Source organism: Molothrus ater, chromosome 2 (assembly GCF_012460135.2).
Source record: "Molothrus ater isolate BHLD 08-10-18 breed brown headed cowbird chromosome 2, BPBGC_Mater_1.1, whole genome shotgun sequence".
NCBI lineage: Eukaryota > Metazoa > Chordata > Aves > Passeriformes > Icteridae > Molothrus > Molothrus ater.
Genome location: NC_050479.2, coordinates 6,772,660 through 6,785,207, shown reverse-complemented (window position 1 = coordinate 6,785,207; position 12,548 = coordinate 6,772,660). Strand labels below are relative to the sequence as shown.

The 12,548-nt window shown below is 36.2% G+C and overlaps 1 protein-coding gene across 6 annotated transcripts in view; it reads left to right on the top strand.

The window, feature by feature from the left end:
* KDM6A (lysine demethylase 6A) overlaps positions 1–12,548 on the top strand; it is a 153,599-nt gene that overhangs the window by 102,373 nt on the left and 38,678 nt on the right. For 2 of the 6 annotated variants that reach the window (XM_036389091.2, XM_054514067.1), the window contains exons 10-17: positions 3,172–3,298; positions 5,814–5,912; positions 6,269–6,488; positions 7,053–7,187; positions 7,629–7,784; positions 8,431–8,526; positions 10,481–10,585; positions 11,171–11,566. In XM_036389091.2, coding sequence (XP_036244984.1) covers positions 3,172–3,298; positions 5,814–5,912; positions 6,269–6,488; positions 7,053–7,187; positions 7,629–7,784; positions 8,431–8,526; positions 10,481–10,585; positions 11,171–11,566 — 1,334 coding nt within the window. The remainder of the gene's footprint in view (positions 1–3,171; positions 3,299–5,813; positions 5,913–6,268; positions 6,489–7,052; positions 7,188–7,628; positions 7,785–8,430; positions 8,527–10,480; positions 10,586–11,170; positions 11,567–12,548) is intronic. The other 4 variants (XM_036389114.2, XM_036389122.2, XM_036389098.2 and 1 more) reach the window with 3 other exon arrangements.

The window sequence follows — 12,548 nt, the reverse complement described above, 5'->3', positions numbered from 1 at the left end:
TTTGTATTTGTATTTGTATATTGAACTCTTTTTTTTTTTCACTTTGACAGAAAAAATCAGTTTGAAAATAGCTTTTGTTTCTTTTCCTTTGCTAGTTAATGTTTGTTGAGCCAGATTGGAATTTAGGCGAGTTCAGAGAGAATTATTTGTCTTGTGAGACAATTACTAAAATCTTTGCTGCTGTTGCTGGTTTCCAAAGCTGTGAGGGTGGAGGAGAACCCTGTGATTCCCAGATAAACACATATCCAGTTGAGCTGATGAGTGCTGACTAGTTCAGGTAGACATCACAGTAAGATCTTCCTTCCTGCTCTTTGCTGTTCCATTTGCTTTCCAGACAACAATTCTTTTCACTATTTTGCCCAAAATCACATTAAATTAATGAGACTGAAGATCAAATCTGTCCCAATATTCTTTATGCAGTTGTATTCAGCTGTTGGATAAGGAAGAGTGTAAGAACAACATAAACAGCTTAGAGTTCCCAAGTGCAGTCCCAATTCTTTTTGGCTGGGGGCATTCCTAGGTGCTGTCTCTGAAATTTGATGAGGCATCTGAGGTTCTGAAATGGGGAAGAATTTAATGTCCTCAGAGACACTCACATTTACTAAAGAAAAAGTGATTGCCACAAGTTCAGTGTGAGAATGATTGATAAGCATGAAAAAAAAAGACTCATGAGCTAGGCTAGCACATCAGAGGGATTTTTTCCAAATCTGCTCCAAATGAGATCGCAAAGACCTGCAAAAGAGCATGGAGCATATGTGATGTGTGGACAAGGCCTGTGGTTTGGTTTATCATATTAAAAATGTCCCAGCAGTGGAAAAGTAGACAATTATGCTGGTTGAGAGTTGGAGATAGGTCTTGCAAATGGGAAACTGCACAGCTTAGGGGTTTTCCATCACCTTCTTTATGTACATTCTTCATTTTATGCTTAAGAACAGATTCAGTTGCCCCTGCCTGTGTTATTCTAGTGGAAAACTTTTGTTTGCTCTCCCTTTCTTGCTTTCTGCCTTTTTCAACTCCCTGTGCAGGAAGATAAAATTGGGAAGCAGCCCTTGTTTCAGCAGAGAAGCCAGATAGGGATTGCTGGTTCTTATTTCTGTCTTCTAGAAATAGGCTTGTTCTTTTTTATCAGTGAACCTCAGTAAAGATCTCACAAAGATACAACATGTTATCTTTCAATCCAGCAAGGTTCTGATGAAACAGAAAATAGGCACACAACATTTCTAAAGATAAAGGAAATTGTTTAATGTCTTTTTTTACCATTGTTCATAATTCCTTTACTATTATCTTTATCTCAAGCTTTGTCTGGAACAGCACCTGGTATATAAATCCTTAACGTACAGTTACTCAGGTGATTTCCAATAACCAAACTCAGAGAAGCCTTTTTTTCTTAAAGCCATGAGTATTTTCTGTATGCTGAAGAACTTCAGAGGCTTGGTATTGGAATCAAAATCATAGCTTGTTTATTAATTTAGTGACACAAAGTTGTGTTATGTGACTGCAAAAATCACTGGGGTGTTTTATTTTCTCTTCGCCCTGATTGGTAAATTTTTTAGTTGATCAATTTTCAGTCAAGATAAAATACTTTTTCCAGCACTGTAACCACTTGACTCCTTGCCTGACATTTCTTGCAGTCCATGAAATATTCCAACTTCTGCTTGTGACCATAATTTTCAAGTGATATTTCTGAGACCACCTCAGGCAAATGTGTTCAGTAGCTGCGATTTTGTTTTCTACTGCCTTTGTTAGAGTTTGGAAGTTTGCATTCCATTTGCAGAAGTGTGGTGTCTGTTAACAAATATGAGCCCATGGAATAAAAAAATGAGCTGTATCAAACAGGTAGAATAAAAATCATAAAGGAAAGTGTAATTACAGAGAGTAAAGTGAACCTGCAAATACCCATCAGTTCTTCTCAGTCTTGCTTGTCCATGTAGTTAGACTTTATCAAAAAGCACAAATTTAGGGTGCTGAATGTTTATCTCTCAGAAGTTTTAAATGGACAGGCAGTGCAGGTGTGTGCTCAACTCTGTCATTAACCAGAACTTTATACAAAGTTTATGAAATTGGTGTCATAGTGTTCCCCAAGGGGCTGTTTATGGGTGTGATAGGGACAGTCTTCTATCACATCTTACATTTTACAATGTTTTCTGAAAAGCAGTGGCTTATTAAGACAAATACATGGCTATTGAGCAAACAGCAAGACACTGCTGAGCCCTGTGGTATGCAGTGATTTCAGCAAGCCAGCTGCTGGCCACAAAAGATTTCCTTGTTTGTACTCACTGTTTGAACAGCAGTGAGATGGTTTTGTGGCTCCTTGAAGGAATTCCATCTGAGCTTGGAGGCAGATGAGGAACAGCTGGAGAAGGTGATGAAGGTGCTTTGTTTGAAGTGGTAACCAAGCCTTGCATCAGTGCTAGAGCAGAAATGCATTTTAATAGCATGTAAAATATTATTGGGGAGGATGGGTTGTAGGAGGCCTTTAAAGTGGGGATGAATAATTTGTCTAATGTAATGAAAGAAGAAAAGGCATTTGAAGGAATATGACGTGTGTGGTTAGATTAATTTGTTATGTAGATGAGAGGTGATGGCATTTGTCAAGGTGAATGGAAAATACGTTGTATTAATGAAGAGGAAATGACAATATAAGAAAGATTCAATTGGAGATGCAAAAATTCTTAGCCCAAATGTAGATATGGGACAAACACAAGGATTTAGAAGAAAAAGAGTAAACAAGATAATATGTAGATAATACACATGTTTTTTATATATATGTATGTATAAAAACCATAATTGCTATGTGTGACAGGGAGAATGGTGGCATTTTTCACAATGTCAGGGAAGGTATCTGTGTTCAGAGGAGGAAAGACATTAATATTCACTTTTTTAGTAGAAGATTGAGCAGTTCATAATTGTGCTCCTTATCTCTTAGAAAATTATTTAAACCCAAAAAAGTGCTTTAAAACTACTTGAAAGTAATTTTGAGTCTTTTTTGTCCTGTAATTTTAGTATAGAACTTTTAAAAGTTTTTAAAACTTTGTAATGTATGTATAAGTGGCTTTATTGCTTGATATTCTTGTTTTTAAAGAGACACCAATGCTACAAAGGCCTGCTGTGCCAGATTATTCAATGATCTTGGGGGATTTCACTTCTCCCATCTGTGGATTGTTTTTGCAGGCTGGATGCATCACACCGTGGATCAGCTTGGAGACAAGGCAACCAAGGAAAGCTATGCTATACAGTATCTCCAGAAATCTCTAGAAGCAGATCCAAATTCTGGTCAATCCTGGTATTTCCTTGGAAGGTAAGAAAAGATTTTATAGTCACTGTAACTATATTGGTAAATTTTTTTGAGGATACTCATTATCGTGAGTATCTTACACTGTTTTTCTTAATCCTGTCAGAGGAAAAATGAAGGGAAAGTATGTATATATCTACTGAAGTCTTAAGTTTTCTGGGAAGTGTATGAAAAGACAAGGTGCTAACATATTTGGGATGAACAAAGATTAGAAGTTGAAATGAACTATGTTACCCAAGTGGCTCTGCTTTTTTGTAGTTATTTTTCAGTCTACACATTTACAGTAATCTGAATATATCCAGCCTGCTTTTACTGTTTCTCTCCCTCTTTTTTGTAAATCCTCTATGAATGTTGTTACTTTTCTTCATACCTTTTTCATAATTCTTTCTCTCTTTATTTTCTCAGAATCTCCCTCCTAATCTCAGGTTTTGCACTGAAATACAAATATTTTCCTAGGCAGACATCCATTTTTAAAGGACATGCACAGCAATGTATGGCTCAGACTGATCCATTCTAATGTCTATTTAAGTGTTCAATTAATTTTGTAGCCTTTGACAGTATTTTTTTATTTAAAAAATAACATTCCCAGATGTAAATCGTACAAATTTGATGAGTTTTTCTGGTCATCTTTTAAGAATATTGAGTACTTCACTTAAGCCAGCAGTAACTATTGAAATACTCAGGTTTTGGAGAAAGCTTTGAGGGCAATTCAAGTCCATATGTGAACACATCAGTTCTATTGAGGAATACCTTTAAAAAGAACAAGGCAAAAATAAAATGAATATCCTAACCTCAGTGTCTTCCAGCTGACATTCTTGGGGATTCTGGTCACATACAGCTGGAACCCATTTTTGATTTTGTCATGCTCATAATATTTCTCCAGCTGTTCCTGTAAGACAGGGATCTCCAGCCAGCACTGAGTGTGTGGGGCAGAGGGGCAGGGCAAGCGTGGGGGGAAAAGGGAAAATGAGCCAGGGATCATCTTGTATCTTCCACTGAGCTAAAATCCTGGTTTTTTCTTCAGTAGTCCCATTCCAGGTGCCTTGAGGAAGTTGAGTTCTCAGGCATGGTGGAGCTGGAGTTCCTCCACACGTGCATCTGCTCTCAGGTGGTCAGGGTGAAGCCTAGGACCCTGCAGACAAAGGGGAGAATTCAGGAAATGGGGTGGTAAATTCAGTGGGAGCACCTGTTTTCCTTTACAGGGAGGACAAGAACAAAAATGTTTCTGTGCCCCATTTCTCCAGTCCATACTCTGGCAGAAGAACAGGGTTATGGGGTTGTGCCTTCACTCTTTTTTCCCTTCCTCATGTATTCCCTTGTGCTGTTCCTTCCTCTGCTGCTTGTCCAAATCAGATAACAAGTTGGTCAAAGCTGTCTTTCAAAATACATCACCACCTCCCTTGTCTCCCACTGGAAAAACTCCATCTGCCAAAGTTTTGTGGGGGCCTAATGTTAGTGCTGCCCTAATGAGAGACTTTGTGTGTGTGATACCCAGGCAGAGTGAGACATGTCTGTTGGACATTGGGTTAGATTGGCATTAAAACAATCTCCTGAAACACTGTATTCAGACTTCATGGATGATTTTAGGCAAAGAAATGCTATGTTTTATTGTATTCATGTCCTAGTGTGCCTCAAAAATTCTTGAAAGGGTGTAGCATGTTTGACAAACATTTGCCTCTACTATTCTGCTTGTTTTGTATTATTTACTAGAATAAATTTACTATTGTTATTTATTTGTTTTGAAAGTTGTCGGTTCTTTTTCCAACAGGGAAAGTTGTTACAAACAATACAGGACACAGTTATTGTTGATTAAACTAGTAAATATATATAGATGGATAATTGATCTTGGCTTTATTTGGAGCTTTTAATTTTAGAGCTGTAGGTATTGTTCCCTCTGGTATAACTGTAGTTCTGTTTAATGCCAGAATACTTCTGAATTTGTACATGAGGAATTTAAGTAAGACTTAAAAAATACAGAATCACACAACATTTTACTGATGCTCTGTATATGAAGTACAAATAACTGGTTTGCTAATTATTTAAATATGATTGAGATGAAAGAAATGCACATAAAAAGCCTCCCAGGCAGTCAGGGACCATCCTGATGGAGTTGGTCAGTATCTCTCAATAATTCTGTTTTGTAGAACTTTAAGTTTTATAACCATTTGTTTGATGAAATAGGTAACTTAATTGTTTCACTGTAATGCTATCTGTAGATAAATACTGGTTTTATTGACTGATAAGGTATCACCAGTGAAAGAAATGCAAATCTATCAAATGTGGGATGACTGTTTTCCTTACAAATGTAGTAATCCAGGGTTTAAGTAGATTTGGGGGGCTTAAAGAAATAATTAGTAATACATGTTGAGATGTTGGACTTTGCTTGTGCCTGGCATTCAGAAAAAGCAAATGTTGAGTGTGTATTTGCATGACTTAACATTTATCAGATCAGTCTTAGTAAGCCATGCTCAATGATTCCCTTCTATAAATACTACCAAAGCTCTTTCTTTTCTTCTCCCAGGTGCTATTCAAGTATTGGGAAAGTTCAGGATGCCTTTATATCTTATAGGCAATCTATTGATAAATCAGAAGCAAGTGCAGATACATGGTGTTCAATAGGGTAAGAATGATACAGGATAATACAATGATATAATTCCATGCTAATATATATAAATAAAGAATATCAGCTTTTTGTGAACTCAGGGGGACTGTAAAGTTGGTTTTTTTTTATTTACAACCCATGTTGTCAGACTTGTCTGATTTAAAGTTTAAATAATGAATTAATATTTGCTTTCTCAGTGTTTTAAATTACTGAAAATGTTACATACAATGTTAAAGTTTCATATATTTCTTCTTACAACTGGGGTTTACATAATGCCAAGATTTATTAAGGGGTTGGGGAGGGATGTGTATATTTGAGTTGCCTGTGTCTTTACTTTGTTATTAATTCTCCACTTCACTAATCTTTCTATTCAGTGTGCTGTACCAACAGCAAAATCAGCCTATGGATGCTTTACAGGCCTATATCTGTGCTGTACAATTGGACCATGGCCATGCTGCAGCCTGGATGGACCTAGGCACACTCTATGAGTCCTGCAACCAGCCTCAGGATGCCATTAAATGCTACTTAAATGCAACTAGGAGCAAAAATTGTAGTAATACCTCTGCACTTGCAGCACGGATAAAGTATTTACAGGTAAAACGAATGTTTTAAGCAGGGGAAATGCTCTTCAAACACACAGCAGAGGGGAGGGGAGAAGTCACACACTTGGAGTTTAACTTGCAGTTGTTTGTGGTGTGTTTAACCTGTTTTCATGTGTACTGTAAGCATATCATAGCCTGTAATATTTTATTTCTTCATTTTTAAGTGGAACTTAATTCCTTATAAACCCTATTTTGCACATTTAATCAAAGCATACTGTTTTACATCATTTTGCTTTTTTCTTTGTATTTGTCTACATTTTTAAGTTCTCATAACATATAGTGAGAATACGCACCACACTATCTTTCACTCTTGTTTGCAATTTCAGAAAAAAGGAATTATGAGACCTCTGAATCCAGAGCTCATCTTTGTTCTGATTCTCACAAAGGTTTATATTCTGGTTACCCTCTTTATACCTAGCACCTTTCTAAACCCCAAAATTTTAAATCTGTCCTCTCTTTAAGACATAATTAGCTACAGCATTTAGGAAGATTTCATGGACTTGCTCTTACTAAAGTAGGCTTGTGTTAAATTTGCTTTTTACATAATTTTTCCTAGGCTCAGTTGTGTAACCTTCCACAAGGTAGTCTACAGAATAAAACTAAATTACTTCCTAGTATTGAGGAGGCATGGAGCCTACCAATCCCCGCAGAGCTTACCTCCAGGCAGGGTGCCATGAACACAGCACAGCAGGTGAGAAGTTGGGTTATGTTCTGCAGGTGCCCAGCTTTAAGGGTTCTTTACAATCTGTAGTGGTCAAGCTTATTTTATTGAGCACAGGATTGGCTTTTATTAAAAGAAGCCTTTGATTTATTTGCAGAGGGATATTAGATCAAGGAGCTCCCTATAATGTGGGAGAAATATGGGGGTACCAATTTAGAACCTTTGTGGATTTTCATGATTTTAAAAGATTTCATCTTAAATAGAAATGCTGCAGTGGTTTAATAATCCCGTGAAAGGTACACATTCCTCCATTGATGACCATATGGAAACTGATTTTTCAGTTATTGAGATCAGCTTCAGAATATCTACTCAGCCCTTTTAATGTATGTGGGCTGTTAAAATTATAAAATTGAAAGGAAAGCATTAAGAATATATAGAACCATATTTTTGTCTTCCTTCTGTGATTCTTAGGCTTGTAAACCTCATCATCCAAATACTGAACCTGTACTAGGCCTCACTCAAACACCAATTTCACAGCAATCCTTGCCACTACACATGATTCCTTCTAGCCAAGTAGATGACCTGACCAGTCCTGCCAAGAGGAAAAGAACATCTAGTCCAACAAAGGTATATATTCTGATGAACTGGAGCCCCCTACCAAAATTATATGGAAAATATGCATTGAAATGATACAGCATGCACAGAATTTGTGCTGTAAATTTTAATCCTTTGGCATCAAGGTGGGGAATGTTTTTAGAAATTTTAAAAAACATTTTTCAGTGGTGTGTTAAATCAGATTCTAGCTTAGGCAGGAGGTGCATAAGGGCAGTGCACATTGGTGGCACTATACTGCAGTTGTAGTTGTGTCAGTGAAGTACAGTTGTAGTCTGAGATTGAGAGGGAGACAATCATGTCATCCTGTCTATTGCCTTTGCTTATATTTAGAATTCAAGTGTTTCATCATCATGTAATAGTGTTACAGTAGATAAAGTATTCAGTTTTAAAAGTAGCATACATTTAAGTTAATTGCATAATTTGATTTGCTTGTTTCTCCTTATGGTATTAGGTATCATTATCTTTTTCCTCAGATTACTCTGATACTGTTGGGAATGGTAGAATGAGACTTGGTTATTTTAGTACATTCTTGCTATTATATATTATTATTCTTGAAACAATTACTAGTTCTTTCATAAATAAGTTAAAATCTAGATAGTAAAAGAAATTATGTTGGCCCTTTGATAGTCACACATTTTAATGTAACCTTTTCTCTCAGAATACTTCAGATGTTTGGAGCAGTGGCCATACAGTGTCACATCCTCCTGTACAGCAACAAATTCATTCTTGGTGCTTGACACCACAGAAATTACAGGTATGTATGGGGGATCTTCAGAAGCTCTGTTAAATATTTTGTTTCTTTCCTTCTTCCTTTGAAGAAAATAAACCTGGGACATGTTCTGGTTTCACATTCTTGAAATTCACTGTAAAATACTTCCCAGGGTATAGTTCAAGTTCTAATATTTGTGGCCTCTCTATGTGAGATAAGTTCTAGTAGACTAAATGATCTCTAGCAGAGGCTGAACACTTATATTGTATGAATTCTATAATTTATGAAGTACATAAAATAACTCTTTTTTCTTATGGTGTTTTAAAGACAGATGTGCAAATTGTCACACCTGTGTGCAAAGTGAGTTTTGTGACTTGCTGTAGTGTGGGTGATATTGAAAGAGGTGTAGGAGTATTGTTGTAATATCATCCCTTCCTCTGAGGTTGCTTCTTATATCAAATTGCATAAACAAATAAGCATATTCTATGAAATGATTACTCAAATGAAATCTGCTGCTGCTTTTCTGTATTATGTGTCACCTAATACAATTATATGAAATGCTAGATTTTAGTTTGGAAATCTTATTTTGGGTGGTTTTTGTCAGGAAATTTTGTTGTCACTTCATTAGGGCATGCAGTGAGTTCAGCAGGAATTTCATATATTGAAAATAAGACCCTGCTGGAAAATTTTACCCATGCATTCATTGCACATGCTTTGGATGCAAAGAGAAATAGAAAGGGAGCACAGTGCAGAGGCAGAAAGCATTCTCATTAACTGAGCAATGTTCCCCTCAATTCCAATATAGTTCTTCAGCTGTTTCTCTGTCTGAACAATATTGGCTTTATTATACTGTATAATTTTCCTTCCCTCCTTCTCCTGCCTCCCCACCCCTTTGGTTCTTCCTCAGTCATTCTCTCTCTCTCTCTCCAAGCATTCTCATTATTTCTCTCTGCTTATTTTATATTTGACTACTTTTTCCCCTTTTCATTCTCACCTTTTTCCAGATCCAACTTCCTTCTCTAAGCAGAACCTCAGTAGCCCTCTCTTGAGTACAGTAGACTGGATGTGCTGGCAATAGCTTGACAAGGTTCCAGCACATACAAAAAGGAAAGCCAAAAATGTATGATGCAAGAGGAGAGTGAATAAAAAAGCCTTTATTGCATCTTCAAAGTTGGCCTTTCAAAATTGGCAATTCAAGGGCTGGATGGATAGGGCATGTTACATACACATGCATATATGTGTGTGTGTGTGTGTGTATATATATATATATATATATATATATTTTTTTTTTTTTTTTTTTTATTGCACTCCCCTCCAGAGGGAGTTCAGAATGGAAGGTACTGTTAATCCAGGGATTTTGGCATGCACCATCTTCATCTGCTTTTTAAGTCACACCACTTAGCAGCAGCAGATTTACTGGTAGAATGTTGCAGGGTGCTGAGTGTTTTTAAATGAGTAAAGAGATCAGATTTTTGGTGATAGATACCTAAATTTATCAGTTGCAAACAAGATCAATATCATAACTTAAGATATTGCTCTTGCTAATTAAATCATAGAATTTTCTGGAATTTTTTTTTTATATTTTCAGGAGAATTTTTCGTGTGTGCCTATAGGTTTAATTCACTTTGTGATGAACAGTATTAATAAAAGAACAGCACAATACAAAAAGCTGTTAAAATGTACATAATTATGATGAGAATTCTATATAATCATACTTGAATGTAGTTTTCTTTATGGTACTAGCACACTTAATTTTAGTGTGGCAGTCATAATTATACACTCAAATAATTTACAGAGTCTCTTTAGTTTTAATAACTTGTAATAAGGTTTGGTTGCAAGAGAATGTATGGAAAGATGTTTGAGTCTGTAACAGAAATCTAGATTATTTTCAGCTTTCTAAGTGTTACCTTCATGGATACTTTTTAGTATTTTATGCAAGAAAGTTATTAAAAAGCCCATGCAATTTTAATGATTATGAACCACACTGCTGTTTTTTTAGCACTTGGAACAGCTGCGTGCAAACCGAAATAATCTAAATCCAGCACAGAAACTTATGCTGGAACAGCTGGAGAGTCAGTTTGTCTTGATGCAGCAACACCAGCAGGTGAGAACAAAAATATTTTTCTTACCTACAATACTTTTGTCAGTAATGGAGACTGTTGTGTTTCTAGAATTCTAAAGAATTTCTGCTGTACGGAGTTGTTGTGCCCCTTGCTGTTTTATGGTAATTTTTTTTTTTGGATAAAGGATAGTTGTGGATTAGTGGTTGAAATATAATGAGTTTAGATGTGTTTTATTATAGGGCAGCTGGTTAATGTAAAAGTTTTCAAGCCACATTTTCAAAGTAATGTGAGTGGACATATCTAAAAGCAGTTCTGCTTGAAAACACTTGGCTGTAGTAACAGCTTTTCTCTCGTCCTGTCATTGTTCACTTCTCTCTCCCTCTCTGTCCAGAATCAGCAATAAAACATTCAGACTGAATGGCCAAGAAAAAAAGCGTACTGATAGTTTTACTTAACGTTTACTCAGCATTTTTATGAGCCTGACAGTTCTCAAAAGCAACTGTAAAGATCTTAAAATGAGTATAAAATTGGAACTGACCAGTGCAGTAAAGTACACAAACCTTGTACGACCCTTCCTTTCTCAGTTCTGCAGCCAACGTTGTTGTGCTTTGTTCATGTTCCATTAGATGAGACAAACAGGAGTTGCACAGGTACGATCTACTGGAATTCCTAACGGGCCAACAGCTGATTCATCACTGCCTACAAACTCTGTCTCTGGCCAGCAGCCTCAGGTTGCTCTGACCAGAGTGCCTAACGTCGCTCAGCGTGGAATCCGTCCCGCCTGCCCCGGGCAGCCTCTGGCTAATGGACCCTTTCCAGCAGGCCCCGTTCCCTGCAGCACAGCAAGAACGCTGGGTAGTACAGACACTATTTTGATAGGCAATAATCACATAACAGAAAGTGGAAGTAATGGAAACGTGCCTTACCTGCAGCGAAACGCACTCTCTCTACCTCATAACCGCACAAACCTGACCAGCAGCGCAGAGGAGCCGTGGAAAAACCAACTATCCAACTCCACTCAGGTACAGCTTCAGTTTGCTCCTGGGGTGCACTCAGGGGCCTTCCTGGGCAACTCACTGCTGGAAGGCTCTCATTTGCAAAAGCATTTTTTCCCTAGAGTTGATGGCATAGATTCAAATAAAACATAGGTTAAACCTCCATGCCACTTTTATATATATATATATATTTATATATATATTTATATATATATGTATATATATATGTGTGTATATATATATATATATACACATACACACATATACATACTATATATATATTCTACATATATATGAATATATAGTGTATATATATATATAAAGTGTGTATATATATATATATATATATACTTTATATATGTACTAAATCTTTGTGTTAAGTGAACTCCTTTCAAGATAAAGGAAATAATGATCAGAAATAATATATATATAAAAATAATTATATATATATAAAAATATAAATGAGATATATATATATATATATGTATATATATACACTTTATAAATACAAACTTCTTTCAGGATAAAGAAAATGATCATAAATCAAAGAGTGCAGTTCCATAGTACCTCTGTAGTAAAAGGGAATAATTGTACATCTTTTTGTTGCTTCTTTAACGTGAAATGTTGTGATTTTGTTTTTCGTGTAGGAGGAATGTGCATATTTTATGGGAAGCTCAATGTTGTAGTTATTTTTGATGTTACTTTGTCGCCATGATGTAATCATTACCATGTTTTGTTTCCATGTGATATTTAAAAAGTAATATGTAGCACTCAGCACCACAGGGTTACTTGCATAAAAATATTATAATGCCAGTAAGAATCCATAGGGATTTAAGTGTGTTAGTAAGAGTGTTTTGTGTGTGCGTGTTAGATTTTGAAGATGGAGCATTTTTTTTTTAATTCCAGCCTGAATGTCTTTCTTCCAAGACAAACCTTGTGGATGTAATGAAGAGTTCTATAGGATTATACCATAATGGTTTAATTCATTTTTACCAGATGGGTTATACAG